This window comes from Pan paniscus, chromosome 22 (assembly GCF_029289425.2).
Source record: "Pan paniscus chromosome 22, NHGRI_mPanPan1-v2.0_pri, whole genome shotgun sequence".
Classification (NCBI taxonomy): Eukaryota; Metazoa; Chordata; class Mammalia; order Primates; family Hominidae; genus Pan; species Pan paniscus.
This window is the reverse complement of record NC_073271.2, coordinates 40,624,088-40,645,581: the sequence shown is the minus strand read 5'-3', so window position 1 is coordinate 40,645,581 and position 21,494 is coordinate 40,624,088. Positions and strand designations below refer to the sequence as shown.

Below are 21,494 nucleotides of genomic sequence, written 5' to 3'. Positions count from 1 at the left end.
TGTGAACCCCACTAGGGAGGGAGGTGGGCTGCTTGGTGCCTGGTGATGTCAGTGATGACCAGCCATAGCCCAGCATGCATGCGGCCCAGAGAAGTGGCCCCTACCCAGGGGAGAGGGCTCCAGGGGCCCTTCTGGTGGGGTTTGATGCCCAGGCAAGTCTCAGAGGCTCAGGGTGTCCTGTGTCTCTATCTGTGTTTCCCAGTCCAGGCCTCTTAACTCCCAGGGGATTTAGGAAAAGTACAAAAGGCCTCAGAGGGCTAGAAATTCAGTTACATGGTGGGATGAATTGTCTTTCTGTATATTTTGAACTATAAAAATAATATAAATTTGAGCATGGCCTGGTCCCTCCAGAGGTACAGGATCTGGTCCTATGGGATGGAAGTACATTGAGAGAGAGATAGAGAGAGAGAGAGAATGGGGGCCTCTGCTTCCATATGGGACAAAGTAGCTATGTCAGACATATACTCCTGCTGAGAACAACTTGAAAAGCTGAACAAAATGTTTTAAAACTGATTCCTTTAAAGCTCTCCTAAAAGAGCTGTTGAAGAAACTAAAGGTAATAGAATGACATCTTTAAAGAGCTGAAAGAAAATCACTGCAAACCTAGAATTCTAGACCAGGAAGAACATTGTTCAAAGGTGAAAAATGAAACAAAACGATTCTGGATAACAACTGAGCAAACTGAACACGAGCAGACCCACTCTACAGTAACTATGAAAGGGAATTTTTTTAGGCAGGATGACGGAAGGATAAAAATGCAGGAAGGAACCAGGAGGATCTGAAAGGGTAATATTATTATATTTATAATCTCTTGTGGGGTCTAAACTAGAAGTAGAAAAGTAATGCATGATGACATTAACAATAAAAGGTGAGAAGGATAAAGGGAGTGAAAGTTTTCTAAGGTTTCAGCATTGTTTTGGAAGCGGTGGAAGTGCTGACATATGTTACACTTGAATAATCTAAGAATGTGTGCTATAATCTCTAAAGTGACCACTGAAGAGATAGTAAAAACTATGTATAATCAATGTATAATCAATAATGTTAGAAATAAGGCTCAGAGTCGTAAGGAAAAACGAGCACTGAGACAAAGGATTTCTCAGCAAAGCAAATTTATGTCTGTGCAGGAGGGTGTCTCCCATAAGGCTGGTTGCCACGAGAGCACACAGAACAAAGGAGAGTAGAAGTTTTTATTCCTAACATGATCCTGCCCCTGTGTCCTTTCCCCATTGGCTGGGGTTGCGCCGCACAATTTAAACTAGACCCGATTGGCTAAACATTTAAACTTTCTTAGATAAAATGGATGCATAATGGGAGAGACGGGAGAGGAGGAAGGGGTCATCTACGGGAAACTAGAGAGCCAGTCTTTTCCTAAATACAGAACGGAATGCGAGCTGGTGCTGATAATGCCAGTGATGCTGCGGCATGCCTGGGCACGTAGTAAAGTCAGAAAGAAGAAAAGGAGAAGAAAGAGAGGGGGCGGGGGTACTAGGAATTAAAGAACAAAAGGTTGAGCAGCCTCTTTGAAGAGAAGCCTTGCCTTATCTCACGAATAATGAATAGAACAGAAGAGGGAAAATAAATAATAAAAAATACTTGATTAATCCAAAATAGGAAGTGATTTCTAAAAGAAACGTTAAAAAATTGGGACAAATAGAAATTGTACAATCAGATGGCAGATAGATATAAACTAAATGATCAGTCAATAAAGTATCAGATATTCCAATTAAAATATATTGTTGGTCTGAATAAAAAGTAGAAAACCTAACTACATGCTGCTTACAAGATACAGAGCCTGAATACAAGAGCATAGAGGCCAGGTGCTGTGGCTCCCACCTGTAATCCCAGCACTGTGGGAGGCTGGGGCAGGCAGATCACCTGAGGTCAGGAGTTTGAGACCAGCCTGGCAAACATGGTAAAGCCCCACCTCTACTAAAAATACAAAATTAGCCGGGCATGGTGGTGGGCGCCTGTAATTTCAGCTACTTGGGAGGCTGAGGCAGGAGAATCGCTTGAACCCAGGAGGTGGAAGTTGCAGTGAGCCGAGATTGCACCACTGCCCTCCAGCCTGGGCGACAAGAGTGAGACTCCATCAAAAAAAAAAAAAGAAAGAAAGAAAGAAAAAGAAAAAGAGCACAGAAAGCTTGAAAGTAACAAGATGGAAGAAAATACACCACACAAACACTAACTAAAATGCTAGTGTGACTTATGAATATCAGAAAAAGTAGATTTTAGAGCAATAGAGATGAAGAAAGAAATGTATAAAGCTAAAAGAGTCAACCTACCAGGAAGATGTAACAATTCTAAATTTGCATGTATCTAATTGCATAGCTTAAAATATAAAATTAAAAAATTAAAATAAAAAACTGTTTTTTAATTTTTTTAACTGGCCGAGCTAAAAGTAGAAATAGAGAAAAGGGAAAATCATAGTGGGGGATGTTAATACACCTGTCAATAATGATAGGAAGGGAAAGAAAAATCATCTCAGAGTGGAAAGGGCTATTCTAAGTTTTGAGTAAAACACCGAAGCCATTTAAAAAACCGATAAAACTAATTACATAAAAATTTTTAAATTGCAGGAGAGAAAACATTATAAACCAAGTCAAAAGACAACAATATGGGAAACACATTTCCTATCCGTATATCAGAGAAAGGGCTAATTTGCTTAATATCCAAAGAGCTCCCACAAGTTATTAAGATCAATAACAGCAACATAACAGAAAGTGAGCAAAGGATACAGAGACAATTGAAAGAAATATACATGGTTCTTAAATGAGAAAACATGCTCAGCCCCATTTAAAATGAGATAAAACAAATTTAATGGCCATATGATATCATTTTTTATATTGGAAAAAATGAAAACCATTGATTTCCAATGAAATCAATGAAAACCATTCCCAATATGGGTTGGCGAGGGTGTGGGCAGACTACCCAGATGACTTGCTGCTGGGCTGAGGACGCTCCACAGCTTTGGCAGGCAGTTTGCTGCTACACATCAAAATTCAAAACCTCGTGCCTTTGAGCCTGAATCACTAAGCAAGCATCCTGTAGATACTCCTGGGTGGATACAAGGTATGTGCAAAGGTATCACAGCCATGAGATTGTCCAGACAGCGGGAGACAGACTCTAGGGTGGCCCCATGTCCCTCACCTCCTAGTGGTCATTGGCTGTGTGCCCCACACCCCTTGAGTGTGGTTGGGACTGTGACATGTGTATAGACACAAGGAGCACAGAGAGGGTGATGGGATGTGCATGATCCCATTACATAAGGTCATAATGCTCGTCTTGGGAGGACTCTGTCTCCCTGGCTGGCTGTGAAAAAGTCAGCACATTGCGAGCTGCCCATTGAGGCCGCATGGAAAGAGATGATGGCAGCCTCCAGTTGACAGCTGGTGACAAACTGAGGCACTTAGTCCAAGAAGCTACAAGGAACTGAGTTCTGCCAACAATCACATGAGCTTGGAAGTGGATCCTTCTCCAATTGAACCTTCCCATGAGACACTCCGATACAGCCCTACAGAGACCCCAATTTAACTGTGCCTGGACTCCTGACCCACAGAAACTGAGATGATAAATGTGTGTTATTTGAAGCCACTAAGCTTGTGGTACTTTGTTCCACAGCAATAGAAAATGAACACACAGACCACATGGAATTCTATGCAGCTGTAAACAAGACAGAGATCATTATGTATTCATAGGACAGGAGCTCCATGTTTACAAAAACATAGTGGGTAGAGTATGACATAATTTGCATTTTAAAAATTTATGTGTACAGAGGCATTATATGTATGTATGTGTATGTGCATATATGTTTACACATACACAGAATGAGGTGATGTTTTGCTTTCCTGTCTCAGCTCGCATATGGTAAACAGGTGTCCTTGTTATGTTCTCCTCAGTGCCGCACGTTCCTCCACGATGCTCTGATCTTGTTGTTTAAAGTGCCCCAGTGCAGTGCTGCTGTGCTGCTGGGTGTCCGGAGCTCAGAAGGCTCCAGCACGTCTTACAGAGAAAACACATGTGTTCAACCAACTTCATTCAGGCTCTGTAGGGCTGTTGGCTGGGGCTCAGTGTTGATAAATCAACTATATAGATTCAATAAGGTGTCTTTAGACAGAAGCATTCATAAGACATGTCTATGCATTGATTAGATGATGGGAATGTTGTGATCAGAGGCTCATGAGACCATAACCCTGTGCTTCCTGTAGGAGCAGTGGTTCAGTATTTGGTTATTCGGTGCTGGTGGAGACTGTATAGAACAGAACCTCTGGGAATAATGAGAATGGGCTGTGTGTGTGCATATACGGAAGAGGCAGACAGACAGAGAGAGATGGAGAGATACAGAGAGAAAGAGAATAAATGGGTGAAAGTAGCTGCTTCCTGGGAAGATAATTGGGTTACTGCTTGTGTTCATTTAAAAAAATCACCATCTGGCCAGGTGCAATGGCTCAGGCCTGTAATCGTAGCATGTTTGGGAGGCCAAGGTAGGTGGATCACTTGAGGTCAAGAGTTTGAGACCAGCCTGGTCAACATGGTGAAACCCTGTCTCTACTAAAAATACAAAAATTAGCCAGGCATGGTGGCTTATGCCTGTAATCCCAGCTACTCGGGAGGCTGAGGCAGGAGAATTGCTTGAACCAGGAGGTGGAGGCTGCGGTGAGCTGAGATCGTACCACTGCACTCCAGCCTGGGCAACAGAGTGAGACTCCATCTCAAAAAAAAAAAAAAATCACAGATCCGTAAGTTTGGAAAAAAAGAGGAGACTTTGTTTCTTCTAAAGGGGCACAGCCTGCAAGAAAGCCATCCTGCAGGCTGGGAAGCACAGCCTCTGGCCAAGACCAGAGCCAGGAGGAGGGGCTGGGGCAGGAGCTCCACGCTGACCAGGTTGGCTGAATACACATGTGCAATAGGTTATGGAGGAATAGTGAGTATTCACGAAGGAGGAACTGAACAAACATGCATGTAACATACAACCTGTTTTCACTCTGGGGTTGTGAGATACACACTTACCCGTCCAAATCCAAAGAATGGACTTAGAGGCATGAAGAACAGTGAAAGTGAGACTTTAATGGCGGTCTTGCAAGATCCGGCGTCTGATGGGCGGGCACACCCAGCACACTTTCAACAAGCAATTTATCCCCTAGTGTGCAGGTCCCTCCCCCAGTTCCTCGCAGCCTGAGTACTATGGGGTCACAGGCTTCCTGGACGTCACCTGAGTTTCATTATCCCCTTATAAGGTTACATCTTGTCCCCTTCCCCACTTTACATTTGATTTCTCAATGGCAAAAGTTTCTTTCCTTTTGTGTTAGCCATCTGTCACTTTTTCTTCCTTCCCTCTGACTTCTGTGAGTCTTATCACTCTTCCCAGATGTCTGTACTGTGTGGCTTGTCACATCTGCAAGGGAGCTGCCTGGGCTTGCCAGGGCCTGTTTTCTGAATACGGACCACTTGAAATGTACTTCTTACAGGGTGGAGTCTTATCATGTCAATGGGTCGCAATGAGGCCCTAAACCTCAGAGGTCTTCTCAGGACACAAAGGCACTCCAGTGCACAGCCTCTGTAAACCGGCTGGAGCCGGTCCATGGTTGGGGGTCCCTTATCAGGAGGAGGTTCCTGAAGTCAGTCTCCTGCCCAGTCAGAGCTGTGGTCATGGCTGTGGAACGTGGTCAGTTGGCATCTGCAGGTGGATGAGCTGCAGTCGTTTGAACCTTGCTCATCCTCATCGCGGGGCCAGTGCGTGTTTAGCCGCTGCAGAAAAAGCAGCAGCTGTGGCATGAGGGCAGACTCCGTCCTCTCAGTGTAGGGCACGCTGCTCGGCTCGACCCTTGCCTGGCGCGGCCTGAGGTCCTGTTTGTAATTTGATATCTTATTGCCAGAGTCTGCTCTGTGGGTCTTACGGTCTCTATTTTAACTTTAGTGCTGGGTAGTGGTTGTGTCTAAACCCTAAAGGGAGGGGGTGTAACGAGGCGTGTCTGACCTCCCTTCCTGTCATGGCCAGGAACGCAGTTTTTCGGGGGTCCCCATGGCCAAGATGGGATCCATTTAGTCAGTTGAGGGGCTTAGGATTTTATGTTTCGTTTACACTGGCAATGGGTTTGCGGTGAGATCAACTTCTCATGGACCCATTTTGTGTCTTCTGTGCGGGTTCTTTGGACAGATGTCCCTTAATTTTAAGGTGGTGACACTAAGAGGGCTGGCACAGGGCTTGGAAGACAGGGCTGGGAAATGGGCCCAGCAGGAGGCTGGGTGGGGGCTGACGGGCAGCCTCGGAGAAGCAGAGCACACAGAGGAGCCACCCCAGGCGGGGACGAGGGCTGCTGACCGCCCGCTGCTCAGCACGGTTACTCTGCAGGTTCAGAACCCAAAACCACAGCCCAGAAGGCTGTCATGCCGTCCAAGCAGGGAGGGGCCAAGCCCACCGTCCTTGCCCTGGAACACACAGGTCCTGCTGCCTCCAAAACACAAAGACGAGGTGGACACGAAACAGGGCAGGAGCTGAAGAGGCTGTGGGGATGAGAAGTCGTGCAGAGCTCAAAGCCAAGAGGTCTGGGCACAGTTACAGCTGCCCCCCACCCCCACCATGCCATGGCCCAGGGCAGGTCAATGAAGGCTCCTGGGCCCCAGGTTGTCCCTCAGAAGATGGCCACAGTCCTGTGTCCCGTGATGGGGGAAGGACCACGCTGGATGAGGAGTTTTCACCACAAGGAAACTTCCTGAGGCCAGCTTCCTGCAGAGGGACTCTGTGTCCCGGGGCTGCTGGGGCCAGGGGTGGACGATGCCGCGGCCTGTGGCTCTCCCAGCTCCCAGAACCCAGCTGGGACCAGGCCCCGCCCAATTCCTGCCCCCAGGGATCCACATGGGATGGGACACAGCCCAGATGTGATGGGAGATTTATGAGCTGGCCCACATCACGGGCGAACAAACACCCCTAATCCCGGCAGACTCCAGCTCTCGGCAACACGGAAGGGGAAGCTGTGGGCCCGGGGACAACAAGGCCAGGGGGAATAAAAGCCCGAGAGCCTCAGCACCTCACAGGCTCACTCCCTCACCCACTCACTCCCTCACCCTCCGCCAGTTCAACCCCAGCATGGCTGCGTCCACCATGTCCGTCTGCTCCAGCGACCTGAGCTACAGCAGCCGCGTCTGCCTTCCTGGTTCCTGTGATTCTTACTCCGACTCCTGGCAGGTGGACGACTGCCCAGAGAGCTGCTGCGAGCCCCCCTGCTGCGCCCCCAGCTGCTGCGCCCCAGCCCCCTGCCTGAGCCTGGTCTGCACCCCAGTGAGCTGTGTGTCCAGCCCCTGCTGCCAAGTGACCTGTGAGCCCAGCCCCTGCCAATCAGGCTGCACCAGCTCCTGCACACCCTCATGCTGCCAGCCGGCTTGCTGCACCTCCTCCCCCTGCCAGCAGGCCTGCTGCGTGCCTGTCTGCTGCAAGACTGTCTGCTGCAAGCCTGTGTGCTGTGTGCCCACCTGCTCTGAGGATTCCTCTTCATGCTGCCAGCAGTCTAGCTGCCAGCCAGCTTGCTGCACCGCCTCCTGCTGCAGACCCTCCTCCTCCATGTCCCTCCTCTGCCACCCTGTGTGCAAGTCCACCTGCTGCGTGCCCGTCCCCTCCTGTGGTGCCTCTGCCTCCTCCTGCCAGCCCAGCTGCTGCCGCACGGCCTCCTGTGTTTCCCTCCTCTGCCGCCCCATGTGCTCCCGCCCTGCCTGCTACAGCCTCTGCTCTGGCCAGAAGTCTAGCTGCTGACAGCCCTGGATGTGATCCGGAGTCCCTTCCCACCAGGGGCTGACCTCCCAGCTGCCCCAGCAAGCTCTGCCCTCTGGCTTTGACACCCTCAGAAGATGGGACAGGCTCTTTGTCTTAGGGACCAGGATGCTCCCCCTGTCCTTCCCAGATGCTGGCTGCATGAGAGACCCCAGCTGCTCCCCCAGACCCAAGTTCTGCAGAACTAACCCCCAGCAGGCCTGGTTCCACCCTGGGCAGCACCCCCTCTGAGTTCTAATAAAGCCGCCTCTGTCTCACACCAACCTCTGTCCTGTCTGTGGACCCCCAGGGGGCACAGGGTGAGGTGGGAAGTGATGCCACCCCTGACTGCAGGGAGAGTCCTGACCCCCAGCAGGCCTGGCTCCACCCCTCTGTCTCTGTCGACCTTCCATCCTGTCTGTGGACCCCTGAGGGGCATGGGATGAGGCAGGAAGCAATGCCGCCTGGTGCTGGCCTCTGTGAACCCTGAAGGCCAGTCTCCCTCTTAGCCCTGTGGGCCCCCAACCCCAGCACGTGGCCCCCCGGCCCATCTTAGGGAAGCTGCCTCTGGAACCAAGGCCAGGAGTTTTGGGACAAAGTGGACCCTGGCAGCAGCTCTGGTCCCCTGAGCCACATTCACCCTCCCCAGCTCATGGCTGCCCCCCAGGACTGGGGTAGCCCACCCGGGGCCTGGCTCCACCCAGCAGCTTCACCCCTCCTGTTACCCCTGGGGAGACCAGCTATGGACCACAGTGCCCGTCCCTGCAGCTCTCATCTCCTCCACAGTAAGACATGGGGACCACGCCCTCCCCCAGGACTCGAGCCCAGCAGCCCAGTATTCGTGGGGTTCTGGAATACCCATTGCTCAGGCATTGCTGGTGAGAGCACAGATGGGCAGGGACCATGGTACCCACTAACCAAGCCTGCAGGCCCCCCTGCCCCATGCGGCCTCGCCTAGACATTCAGGGTCCTGGCTCCCTCCTGGTCCCGTGGTCCTGGACTCTGACCCCGAGGACCCTGTGCCCGCACCCCCAGCCTCCTAGGTCTCTCCAAATAGCCTTCGGCTCTGCCTGCCACCCTCTGCTCTGGCACTCAGACGTGGTCCAGGATGCCGCGTTGGGCGAGTGGTACGAGCCGCTGCACTCTTTCTGCCAGGTCGCTGTGTGCATTTGAGAGCCCAGGTCTGCCTCCTGCCCCAGCAAATGACCCTTGCATGTCAACGCCAGAGGCCACCAGCCCCAGCACCAGGACCTCCCGGAGTCCCACCCCATGGAGCTCTCTGTGGTCAGCACAGCCGCCTCCCTCACTCCTCTCGAGGCAGACCACCCAGGACAGCCAGCAGCAGCCGTCCCCAGGGCCGGAGGCCAAACTGACACAGCCTTGTCCACCTCCTTGGAAGCAAAGCCAGGTCCCCATGAAGGGACAAATGTTGGTCTCCAGGGGCAGAGATGTTTTCTTCCTGCCCTGGTTCTCTGGGTAGCTGGCAGGGGCCGAGCCTTCATCCTAGGGCTCCAGGACCATCCTGGGGAGGGGCTCCCCACACATGCGTGTCTGAGCCCCACCCACCTCACTATGCCCACTGATGGCTACAAGGTCAGAACAGAGAGCCAGGTGGAGGGCCCGGGGCTGGCTGTCTGACCTCCTCCATGTTTGTCATTGTCCCCACCTGCCCTCGTCCGAGGCACTGACAGGACCCAGCCTGTCTGGCCATCCCCAGGGAGGACACCTCCTGGTGGGGGGGTCTCACGTCTGATCCCTGCTCTGGGTCCTCATTCGATGTGTCTTCTGCTTCATCAGAGCTTCAACTCCCAGTGAAAGCACCTTGGAAAACTGTCCCTCACAATGGTCACTCACAAAGTGACCCTGTGATCCTGCCACTCCAGTTCTAGGCATCTACCTCAGAGGAATGAAACAAATGTCCACACACAGATTTGTGCGCCCATGTACACAGCATGACTGACAGCAGCCAAGAAGTGGAAGGAGCCTAAATGTCCAACAGAGGACAAAGCAAAACACAGCCCATCCACACAAGCAAAATGTGGCCCATTCCCATGGGGAATATTATTCAGCCATGAAAAGGAATCCAATACTGACACAGGCTACAACATGCATGAGCCTTGAAAGCATGATGCGTAGTGAGAGCCCACATGTGGTGACATTCTATTTTGGTTTTTTATTTTTTTATTTTTATTTTATATTTTATTTAGGTTATTGGGGAATAGGTGGTGTTTGGTTACATGGATTAGTAATTTAGTGTTGATTTGTGAGATTTTGGTGCACCCATCATTCGAGCAGTATACACTGCACCCTATTTGTAGTTTTTTATCCCTCACCCCCTTCCCGCCCTTTCCCCCTGAGTCCCCAAAGTCCATTGTGTCATTCTTATGCCTTTGTATCCTCATAGCTTAGCTTCCACTTATGAGTGAGAACATATGATGTTTGGTTTTCCATTCCTGAGTTACTTCACTTAGAATAATAATCTCCAATCTCATCCAGGTCTCTGTGAATGCCATTAATTCATTTCTTTTTATTACTGAGTAGTATTCCATCATATATATATATATACACACACATACATATATATACACACATACATATATATATAACATATATCTATATACATACACACACATATATCAGTTTATATATAATATATAAATATATATATTTTTATATATATATATATAAAAGTTTATCCACTCGTTGATTGATGGGAATTTGGGTTGGTTCCACATTTTTGCAATTGCGAATTGTGCTGCTATAAACATGCGTGTGCAAGTATCTTTTTTGTATAATGACTTCTTTTCCTCTGGGTAGATACCCAGTAGTGGAACTGCTGGATCAAATGGTGGATCTACTTTTAGTTCTTTAAGGAATCTCCACACTGTATTCCACAGTGGTTGTACTAGTTGACATTCCCACCAGGAGTGTAGAAGTCTTCCCTGTTCACCACATCCGTGCCAGCATCTACTATTTTTTGATTTTTTGATGATGGCCATTCTTGCAGGAGTAAGGTGGTATCCCATTGTGGTTTTGATTTGCATTTCCTTCATCATTAGTGATGTTAATCATTTTTTCATATGTTTGTTGGCCATTTGTATATCTTCTTTTGAGAATTGTCCATTCATGTCCTTAGCCCACTTTTTGATGGGATTGTTTGTTTTTTTCTTGATAATTTGTTTGAGTTTGTTGTAGGTTCTGGATATTAGTCCTTTGTCAGATGTACAGATTGTGAAGATTTTCTCCCACTCTGTGGGTTGTCTGTTTACTCTGCTGACTGTTTCTTTTGCCATGCAAAAGCTCTTTAGTTTAATTAAGTCCCAGCTATTTATCTCTGTTTTTATTGCATTTGCTTTTGGATTCTTGGTCATGAAATCCTTGCCTAAGCCAATATCTAGAAGGGATTTTTCATGTTATTTTCTAGAATTTTAATAGTTTCAGGTCTTAGATTTAAGTCCTTGATCCATCTTGAGTTGATTTTTATATAAGGTGAGAGATGAGGATCCAGTTTCATTCTCCTATATGTGGCTTGCCAATTATCCCAGCACCATTTGTTGAATAGAGTGTCCTTTCCCCACTTTATGTTTTTGTTTGCTTTGTCAAAGATCAGTTGGCGGTAAGTATTTGGGTTTATTTCTGGGTTCTCTATTCTGTTCCATTGGTCTATTTGCCTATTTTTATACCAATGCTGTTTTGGTGACTGTGGCCTTATAGTATAGTTTGAAATCAGGTAATGTGATGCCTCCGGATTTGTTCTTTTTGCTTAGTCTTGCTTTGGCTATGCGGGCCCTTTTTTGGTTCCATATGAATTATAGAATATTTTTTTATAATTCTGTGATGAATGATGGTGGTATTTTGATGGGAATTGCATTGAATTGCTTTTGGCACTATGGTCATTTTCACAATATTGATTCTACCCATCCATGAGCATGGGATATGTTTCCATTTGTTTGTGTTGTCTGTGATTTATTTTAGCAGTGCTTTGTAGTTTTCCTTGTAGAGGTCTTTCACCTCCTTGGGTAGGTATATTCCTGAGTATTTTATTTTTTTGCAGCTATTGTAAAAGGGATTGAGTTCTTGATTTGATTCTCAGCTTAGTCGCTGTTGGTGTATAGGAGTTCTACTGATTTGTGTACATTAATTTTGTATCTGGAAACTTTGCTGAATTCTTTTATCAGTTCTAGGAGCTTTTTGTAGGAGTCTTTGGGGTTTTCTAGGTGTACGATCATATCATCAGCAAACAGCGACAGTTTGACTTCCTCTGTACCGATTTGGATGCCTTTTATTTCTTTCTCTTGTCTGATTGCTCTGGCTAGGACTTCCAGTACTATGTTGAAGAGAAGTGCTGAGAGTGGGCATCCCTACATTTTTCCAGTTCTCAGAGGGAGTGCTTTCAACTTCTCCCCATTCAGTGTTATGTTGGCTGTGGGTTTGTCATAGATGGCTTTTATTACATTGAGGTATGTCCCTTGTATGTTGATTTTGCTGAGAGTTTTAATCATAGAGATGCTGGATTTTGTTGAAAGCTTTTTCTGCATCTATTGATCATGTGATTTTTGTTTTTAATTCTGTTTATGTGGTGTTGAATTGTGAATGTTAAACCATCCCTGCATCCCTGCTATGAAACCTGGTGGGATTCTATTTGTATGAAAGGCTCAGAATGGGCAAATCTACACAGAAAGAAAGTAGATGAGTAGGTGCCTGAGGCTGGGGGAGGGGCACATGGGGAGTGGTGCTGATTGGTGTGATTTTTTTGGAGGGAGGAATGCTGTAAAATTATATATTGGTGATGGCTGAGAAACAGTGGGAATACGCTAAAAATAAATGGATTATGTCCTTGCAGCAGGTGAGCTTCACGGCTTATGAATTTTCTCTTGGTCAATTTTTTTTAAAAGCCTAAGCCCTCTGTTTGGGCTGGCTACTCCCCAATGCCTCCACCTCCCCTTCATCCAAATAAAAATGAATGGTACCAGAACAATGATAGAAAACAGGCATGCCATCTGCAGACCAGGTCAGTAAGGATTTTCTGCGACAGACAAGACAAAAAGATCGGGTTTTCTTGACTGTAAAATTCAACAGAAAGAAAGGCAGAAGCAGGACTGAAGACAAATGGCTTTTCCCAGAGATCCTGACACAGGGACAGCACATGAGGACAGCCATGGGCACTCAGGCGTCTTTAACTGAGGGTTGAGTTCTAAAGAAGAACCGCCTGGTGCCCTGAGTCCAGCAGGAGAGTCAGGCAGGCCACGGGTGGCCCAGGAGGCTCCCAGCCTGGGTGCTAGGATGGAGAGGAAGAGACCACACCCCAGGAAGTTCTGGATGCCAAAATGAACCAAAGCCCCTGTACTCAGCCAGCGGCAGACAAGGCCCCATCCTGAAAGCCCCAGTGTCAGGAAGTTCTGGATGCCAAAATGAACCAAAGCCCCTGTACTCAGCCAGCGGCAGACAAGGCCCCATCCTGAAAGCCCCAGTGTCAGGAAGTTCTGGATGCCAAAATGAACCAAAGCCCCTGTACTCAGCCAGCAGCAGACAAGGCCCCATCCTGAAAGCCCCAGTGTCAGGAAGTTCTGGATGCCAAAATGAACCAAAGCCCCTGTACTCAGCCAGCAGCAGACAAGGCCCCATCCTGAAAGCCCCAGTGTCAGGAAGTTCTGGATGCCAAAATGAACCAAAGCCCCTGTACTCAGCCAGCGGCAGACAAGGCCCCATCCTGAAAGCCCCAGTGTCAGCTCTGTGAGAAGAATACATGTGTCTACGTGCAGAGAACCTTTCAGCAATGAAAGCCAAACAGTTTAGACCCTCACTTAAAAACGTGAACAACAACTAAGGGTCCTCAGACGCATGAGGAAATCACAGCATGACAGAGAAGCAAAGTCTAAACAAACAATAATGCATGAAACAAAGAGGCCGTTACTCCATGAAACAAGAAGAGAGTGCTACCAAAAAGGAGAAGGAGAAGAAAGGAAAACACCTTGGATTCCTGGAGACTGAAATCGTGACACTCCAAACATATGGAATTCAATGGCAGTCCTCATAACAGACCCTAAGGCAGAAGAGCTGACACCATGACCCCCAGTTCAGAAAATGACTGAAACCCAATGCAGAAGGACAAAGAGATGAAGCCAAGAAAAGCCTGAGGTCTAAGGGAGATGAACCCAGAAGACTCAGGGTCTGTGATCCTGGGATCACAGTGGGGAGAGAAGCCAAGAATGGAAGAAAATCATCAAACCCATATGGGAATAAAAGTTCCTTGAACTAAAAGAAGACGGGACCGAGAGGATGAACACAGCTGATGACAGTGACGAGGGAGGGGTCTGGTGAAATGAATGAAGTACAAGCAGAGAATAGTGCCAGGTTCTGGAAAAAGGAAAAGCTTCACAAGAAGATTAAAGTTATGCAAATCTGAGACACATTGGTGGCCCAACCTCTACTAAGGTGGAGGGAAGAAATTCTGCACCTAGACTCTGCTGTGGCAGGTGTCAGCAGGAGGGCTGTTCTTAAACAACAGGGATCCAGAAAGTTTACCACCCATGACGCTTTCTGAAACTTTTACTCAACAATCTCTAATGAGAAGGAACACGACCCCCTCTTTTCAAATGTCCACAAAAATCCGCAGATGCTCATCAAGGAAAATCTAAAGAAAATAAAAATACAGTCTAATAAAAATAAGCAGGCATTAAAGATTGAAAAAGAAACATGCCCACAGATTCAGAGATTTTTGTTTTTATGTAAAAGAAAGTAGCATGGGTATGTTTATCCTAAAATTTGAAAATATAAATGAAATGGACTGTGTTCTAAAAAATATAAATTACCAACACTGAATAACAAAATGAAACTTTTAATACAATGATGTCCAGGAAAATATGGAAATGGTATTGAAAGATATTCTTCAGAAGGCAGACTCAGATGTTTTAAAGGTGTATATCGTCAGCCTTCAATATAAGACCTTCCTGTGATACTTGAAATATTCCAGAGCTCAGAAGAAGACAGAGATCTTCTGGATTCCTCTAATATACGACTGGTGAGACCCTGATGCCAAAACCAGGAATAATTGTGTGTGTGAGAGAGAGAGAGGGAGAGAGGACTGTAAATCAATCCCATTTAAAAAGATAAAGCAAGAGATTCTATGTGCCTATGTTAAAGAAAAACTAAGCTGTTACATACAGCCATTATGGAAGACAGTGTCAAAGCTCCTCAGCAAATTAAAAATAGAACTACCACGTGATGAGCAATCTTGTATATACAAGACAAACTAAAGCCAGATCTCAAAGAGATACCTGCACTGCCATGCTAACTGCAGCACTAGTCACAACAGCCAAGATATGGAGGCAACATAAGTGCCCATCAGCAGATGAGTGGATAAAGAGAATGCAGTGTATACGCACAATGGAATACGATTCAGCCATAGAAAGGAGGGAGATCCTGTCATTAGTGGCAACATGCATGAACCTGCACACACTATGCTAGGTGAAGTGACCCAGGCCACAGAAAGACAAATACTGCAGACCTCGCTTATATGTGGAATCTAAAAAAGCCAAGCTCGGCAAAGCAGAGAGTAGAGTGGGGGTTCACAGGGGAGGGGGTGCAGGTGGTTTTCATTTTTTATAACTCTTTAAATATCCTTCCAGCGATTATTAATACAGGTGTGCAAGAACTGTGTGCTTCATCCACTTTGATGTTGATGACAGGATACAGCTTCAGCTGTGCAGGATGAGTCAGTTCTGGAAACCTCATGTGCAGCACGGGGACAGTTGACTGTAACACAGAACGCAACATAGTAACACCAAAATCTTCTAAGAGTCCATCTTAAATGTCTCATCACAAAATAAAGGTAACTGCATGGGTGATGGACATATTAATTAGCTTGACCGTGGTAATCATCACACAATATGTACATTTATCAAGACATCCTGAATTTATATAATTTTTATTTGTCAATTACATCTCAATAAAGCTGGGGAAAAAGGGATAATGAGCCATTATCAAGTAATGTATATCTTAGATCGCAAGTTACAAAGGGTATCATTAACTATACTCATAAAATAGAAGTAGAAAAGCCACTGGAACACTCAGTAGATTAATACACACACATTCACACACACACATACATGAACAAACTCACTCCTTCTTTAAAAGCCTGAGGCAAAATTCTTGGTAAACTAGAGTGAAAAAACACTGCATGCACGAGACCAAGGCTTTGTGACAAACCAGCCAACACCGGCTTAGTGCGGAGCTGCGGGAGGGGCTTCTGTTAACTTTGGAAACAAGACCAGAGTGCTGCTGTCATCGCGTCTCCAGAGTTGTGCTGGGCAGCCAGCCACGACGAAAGGGAGTCAAATAAAACAAAAGACTACATTTTGGAAAAGAAGAATCCAAACGTGTGTCACTTGCAGAAGACACGGCCGTGGGCCACCCTGCCCTCCAGACTCACATCCCCTCCCAGCACCTCCCTCCCCCAGCCAGGGCTGTTTAATCCCTGCAGCTCAGCTCACTCAGATCCCCAGAGTGTCTGCTTGATTTAAGAAATGATGTGATCTGGCCGGGTGCAGTGGCTCACATCTGTAATGCCTGCACTTTTGGGAGACTGAAACGGATGGATCACTTGAGGCCACAAGTTCGAGACCAGCCTGGCCAAAATGGCCAAACCCCATCTCTACTAAAAATACAAAAAAAAAAAAAAGAAAGAAAGAAAAATAGCTGTATGTGGTGGCGCACACCTGTAATCCCAGCTACTCGGGAGGCTGAGGGAGGAGAATCGCTTGAACCCGGGAGGTGGGGCCTGCAGCACCACTGCACTCCAGCCTGGGTGACAGAGTGAGACTATGTGTCAAAAAAGAAAAGGAAAGAAAGAAAGAAAGAATAAAAGAAAGAAAGAGAAAGAAAGAGAGAAAGAAAGAAATTGGTGTGATCATTCGATTGTCCGTGGAAACTGCCATGGTGGCCCCCAGTGAAAATTTCCATGATCCAAAAAGACACGTCTCCACTGAGCGCAGGGCGTGGACTTAGATCAGGCACACTGAGACCCTGGAGCTGTTGTGGGCACAGCAATGACTGTGGAAAGACACTTTGGACAGTGATGGGTGGTCCAGACACCAGGAGAAGGGAGCGACAGAGGGCATGGATCACAAATAGGAATAAAGAGACAAGGAATCACCACACCCATTCGATTAAGGAGGCTGCCAGAGATAGCGATGGGAAAACTAAAGCAAATTATCATACAGGCCCCAGGGCTTGTCCCAGAAGCCATGTCAGCCTTACCACATCCCACTGGCTCAGGACCACCTCCCTCCCTGCCTGCCACTCAGGAAGCACGCACTCTTCTGGGAGCTGTGTGACGGAACGGAGCCATTTATGGCCGTGAGGGAAAGGAGTGAGAGCTCGCGGTTGTCAGGTTCACTGCCGGCCAGCTTTCCTCTTTCAAGGTTACTTATCTTCTCTCATCATTTCTGCAACTGTCAAAATGGGCTGCAGAGTCACCCCTCACACGGTGGCTGATGTGGAGACCGCACCTGCGCCATGCATGTCTGTAGCACACCCGCTGATATGACGTCATCCTAGCCTTCCTGGCTTTCCTGTCATTTCCTGAAAGGAGCATCGAGTCCTTCAGTCCCAGAAAGTGGGTTAAGCACACAGTTCTTGCACAACCTCTACTAATAATCACTGAAAGGATATTCAAAGAGTTATAAAAAATAAAATCAAAATTGTCTAACAAAAAGGGAGGCTCTTTAAAATCCTTTATATATTTGTAGAAAAGAGAAACAGATGGAAACAAATTAGAATATAAACTGGATCAGGACCCCAATGCCCTAGAATAAAATAGTCTTTTACTCAGAAAATCAAATGAACTGCCACCAATGAGCATAGCTTAACTGATGTCCAGTGAAACGAGGGGAAAAACGTTTAAATGCTCAACATAACATCATTACAGTGAGCCAAAAATGTATTTCATTCATCGTGAGACAAAATCAAAGTCACAAAAGGAAAGACCTCGAGAGATAAGAGTTGTTTTTAAGAGCGCAAAACACTTCCTGAGTCTCCACATTGAAAGGCTCAATGAATTCTAACCACAGAAAGTAAAATAATGCACACACATAGAAACAAAAGAAGAATAAAAAGAAAACCAAATGTTCCCAGAGAGTTAAACGGAGCGAGAGAGACAAACTATAAAAAATGACAAATGACCAACCTCAGTCTCTCATCAGCAACGCTGGACACTACAGAAAAATGGTGACACAGGTTCATCATTTTGAGAAAACAGATTTTTTGTTATTATTTATAATAATAATTCTGATTTAAAACCAGAATTATATACCCAGCTAAACTATCTCATAAGTGTGAGGGTAAAGTTGAGTACATTTTTAGGCAAGAAACAAATCTTAAAATGTATGTCCTAAAATCACCATATGTGAAAAAGTACTTTATCTGTCACCATGAGGAAATAAAAATGGAGAAAACCCAGAGTGCAGCTTCAAATAAAACAGAGAGAGGGCTCTGAGGGTGGCATGGAAGAGCTGAAGAGACAAGGATAAAGCACAGATCCACCAGATACCGAATCTCTGAGCATTCCCCTTACGAGGCACAAGGGGTTGAAGGGAGGGCCACTTAGCTTCATCGTACCCTCTGTGCCAGCTGCATTTTATAAGAAATGCATATTTTTCTACCTATTTATATTTTAATATGCTAAAAGTAATAAAATATATCCAATCAGTCCAAACACAGGATAGGTGAAACTAGAATTCCTCCCTTTAGAGAAGTCTTCATCTCTAAAACCTCTACTCAACAAAAGTTTGCTTGAAATATTTTCCACCACATTTCTGGGGCTAAAATAAGAACCGATGAAGAAACACGGCCCTGCAACATACACACAAGTTTAATGAGGGAAAAACAAACAGATAAACCAGCACGAATGACGCATCTCCAGCCACCAGCTCTAAACACCAACAAGGAAGAGAAGCTTGTGGAGCCTCCTGTCGGGACAACACACGCCAGGGAGGGATTTAAAAGCCCCACAGCCCTGAGCACCTCACTCACTCACTCACACACTCACTCACTCACTCCCTCACACACTCACTCACACACACTCACTCACACACTCACACACACTCACTCACACTCCCTCACACACTCACTCACTCACACACTCACTCACTCACTCACTCACACACTCACTCACTCACACACTCACTCACTCACACACTCACTCACTCACTCACACACTCACTCACTCACACACACTCACACACTCACACTCACTCACTCACTCACACACTCACTCACACACTCACTCACACCTCCCCCAGCTCCCAGCTCACCTCTTCCCCACCCCAGCATGGCCGCGTCCACCATGTCCGTCTGCTCCAGCGCTTGCCCTGACTCCTGGCGAGTGGACGACTGCCCAGAGAGCTGCTGTGAGCCCCCCTGCTGCACCCCCAGCTGCTGCACCCCGGCCGCCTGCCTGACCCTGGTCTGCACCCCAGTGAGCTGTGTGTCCAGCCCCTGCTGCCAGGCGGCCTGTGAGCCCAGTGCCTGCCAATCAGGCTGCACCAGCTCCTGCACGCCCTCGTGCTGCCAGCCGGCTTGCTGCGCCTCCTCCCTCTGCCAGCAGGCCTGCTGCGTGCCTGTCTGCTGCAAGCCCGTGTGCTGTGTGCCCACCTGCTCTAAGGATTCCTCTTCATGCTGCCAGCAGTCTAGCTGCCAGCCAACTTGCTGTGCCTCTTCCTCCTGCCAGCAGTCCTGCTGTGTGCCTATCTGCTGCAAGCCCGTGTGCTGTGTGCCCACCTGTTCTGAGGATTCCTCTTCATGCTGCCAGCAGTCTAGCTGCCAGCTGACTTGCTGCACCTCCTCCCCCTGCCAGCAGTCCTGCTATGTGCCTGTCTGTTGCAAGCCTGTCTGCTGCAAGTCCATCTGCTGTGTGCCTGTCTGCTCTGGAGCTTCCACTTCATGCTGCCAGCAGTCTAGCTGCCAGCCGGCTTGCTGCACCACCTCCTGCTGCAGACCCTCCTCCTCCGTGTCCCTCCTCTGCCGCCCCATATGCAGGCCCGCCTGCTGCGTGCCCATCTCCTCCTGCTGTGCCCCAGCGTCTTCCTGCCGGGCCAGCTGCTGCCGCCCGGCCTCCTGCGTGTCCCTCCTCTGCCACCCCGCGTGCTCCCGCCCGGCCTGCTGAGGCCTCGGCTCAGGCCAGGAGTCCAGTTGCTGATGTGCACATCCCCCAGGGCCAGCTGGTCCTGACTCGGGTTAGGAGGTTGTCCCCGCTTGGGATGGGGCCCCCATGTGCTGAGGTGACCCCCCCTCCATACTCCCAGGAGTCTCCATCCTCGCAGCTCCCCAGCTCCTGCCTCCCAGCAGGGGCCCACCTGCCTGTTGGGTCCCCTGTCCTCCCTCCCAGCTTCTCTGCCCCAGGTCACTTGGCCTCAACTTGAACCTGTCAGCACCTCCTCCTGCTCCCCAATAAACTCCCCTTGGTCACCTGATTCTCTTTTCCTGTAGTGCTCCTGGGGACACATGATTTTGAGCTCAGATTGGTCTCTAGCCATGACTGTTTCTATGAATGAGTGACTTAACCTAGAAGTCACAGGGGACAGTGGCCTAACTCCTCCAGGGGCTCACCAGGTGGAACTCACAGCCACGCCCAGGAAGGCTCAGTCCCGGCTCAGCCTCCATGCCTGGGTCTTCCTGAGCCTGGTCATTGGCTGCCGTGCCCTGGGCTATGGGGCTCTCCAGGCCCCAGGACTGTCCCACCCACTGTCCCACCTGGGAGAGCCCACCCTGCAGGGTCACCTTCCAGGAAGCTGGCCTGGGGTCCGGGCACCACAGCCTCCAGGCCTGGTCACCCTCCCTGTGTGCCACCCACCTGAGGGTTCTGCCCGTTTAGCAGCAATGCGGGGGGAGAGGGAGGGGCTGCTGCACCTGCGCAGGAGACAAGGGGCTCGATCAGGACAAAAGCATCATGGAGTGGGTGGATGGATGCACATGATTCCCCAAAACTGGCACTGCCCCAGGTCCTCCTCTGGGGGCACCAGCTTCCGCATGGGCTTTCAGGACCCAGAGTCTGCACCTGCAGGACCGTGCGTCAGGCCCCTCTTAGGTGAGGTTGACATGGGCGACACTGGAGGGCACAGGTGGACAAGGCCCTGCTGAGACCTGGGGGATTTTCTGGGGGGATGGCCTTCCAGGGGCTGCGGTGGTGGCTGGAACTGTTTTAGTAAGTAGGTAACTGTCCCCAGTGGGTAAATTTTCAGTTACCCTCCCTGCAAGGCCATCTCAGGGTCAAGGCGTGGCTGTTCCTCCATGAGTCCCCCTCTCATCCCAGGAGTCTGTGTCCATGGCCAGAGCCCACCAAGGGAATCCCTGCCACCCGTGAGGCCTCAGCCTCTGTCCCCTAATCCCTAGCACCCTGGCCGACGTTGTGTCTACCCCACGGTTTTCTGGAAAAGTTTGGGTTAGATTGGCATTATTTCTCCCCTAAATGCTTGGTAGAATTCAATAGCAAAGCCATTCAGGATTGGCATTGTCTCTGTGGGAAGGGTTTTAATTACGAGTCCAGTCTCTTCAATTGATAGAGGGCTATTCAGATTTTCTATTTCTTCTTGTATCCCTTTTCATAAATGATACATTTCCAGTCATTTGCCTATTTCATCTAAGCTGTTGAATGTATTGACATAGAGTTGTTTGCATTATTTGTTTGGTTTCCTTTAAATATCTACAGATTCTGTAGTGGCAACCTTTTATTCATTCCTGATGTATTAGTTCATTT

The 21,494-nt window shown here is 48.1% G+C and overlaps 2 protein-coding genes across 4 annotated transcripts in view; both read left to right on the top strand.

Annotated features, from left to right (window-relative positions):
* TSPEAR (thrombospondin type laminin G domain and EAR repeats) overlaps positions 1-21,494 on the top strand; it is a 214,484-nt gene that overhangs the window by 111,223 nt on the left and 81,767 nt on the right. The window lies entirely within an intron of this gene.
* LOC100987601 (keratin-associated protein 10-5-like) lies at positions 7,085-19,904 on the top strand. Of its 3 annotated transcripts, none has more exons than XM_055105141.2 (3): positions 7,085-7,603; positions 19,143-19,316; positions 19,428-19,904. In XM_055105141.2, the coding sequence occupies exons 1-3, from the start codon at positions 7,085-7,087 to the stop codon at positions 19,902-19,904; spliced, it is 1,170 nt and encodes a 389-aa protein (XP_054961116.2). The 3 variants fall into 3 exon arrangements, with proteins under 3 accessions (XP_054961116.2, XP_063457475.1, XP_034804184.3); XM_063601405.1 differs by lacking the exon at positions 7,085-7,603 and having other exon boundaries at positions 19,044-19,316; positions 19,428-19,511; positions 19,599-19,904; XM_034948293.3 differs by lacking the exon at positions 7,085-7,603 and having other exon boundaries at positions 19,044-19,376; positions 19,473-19,904.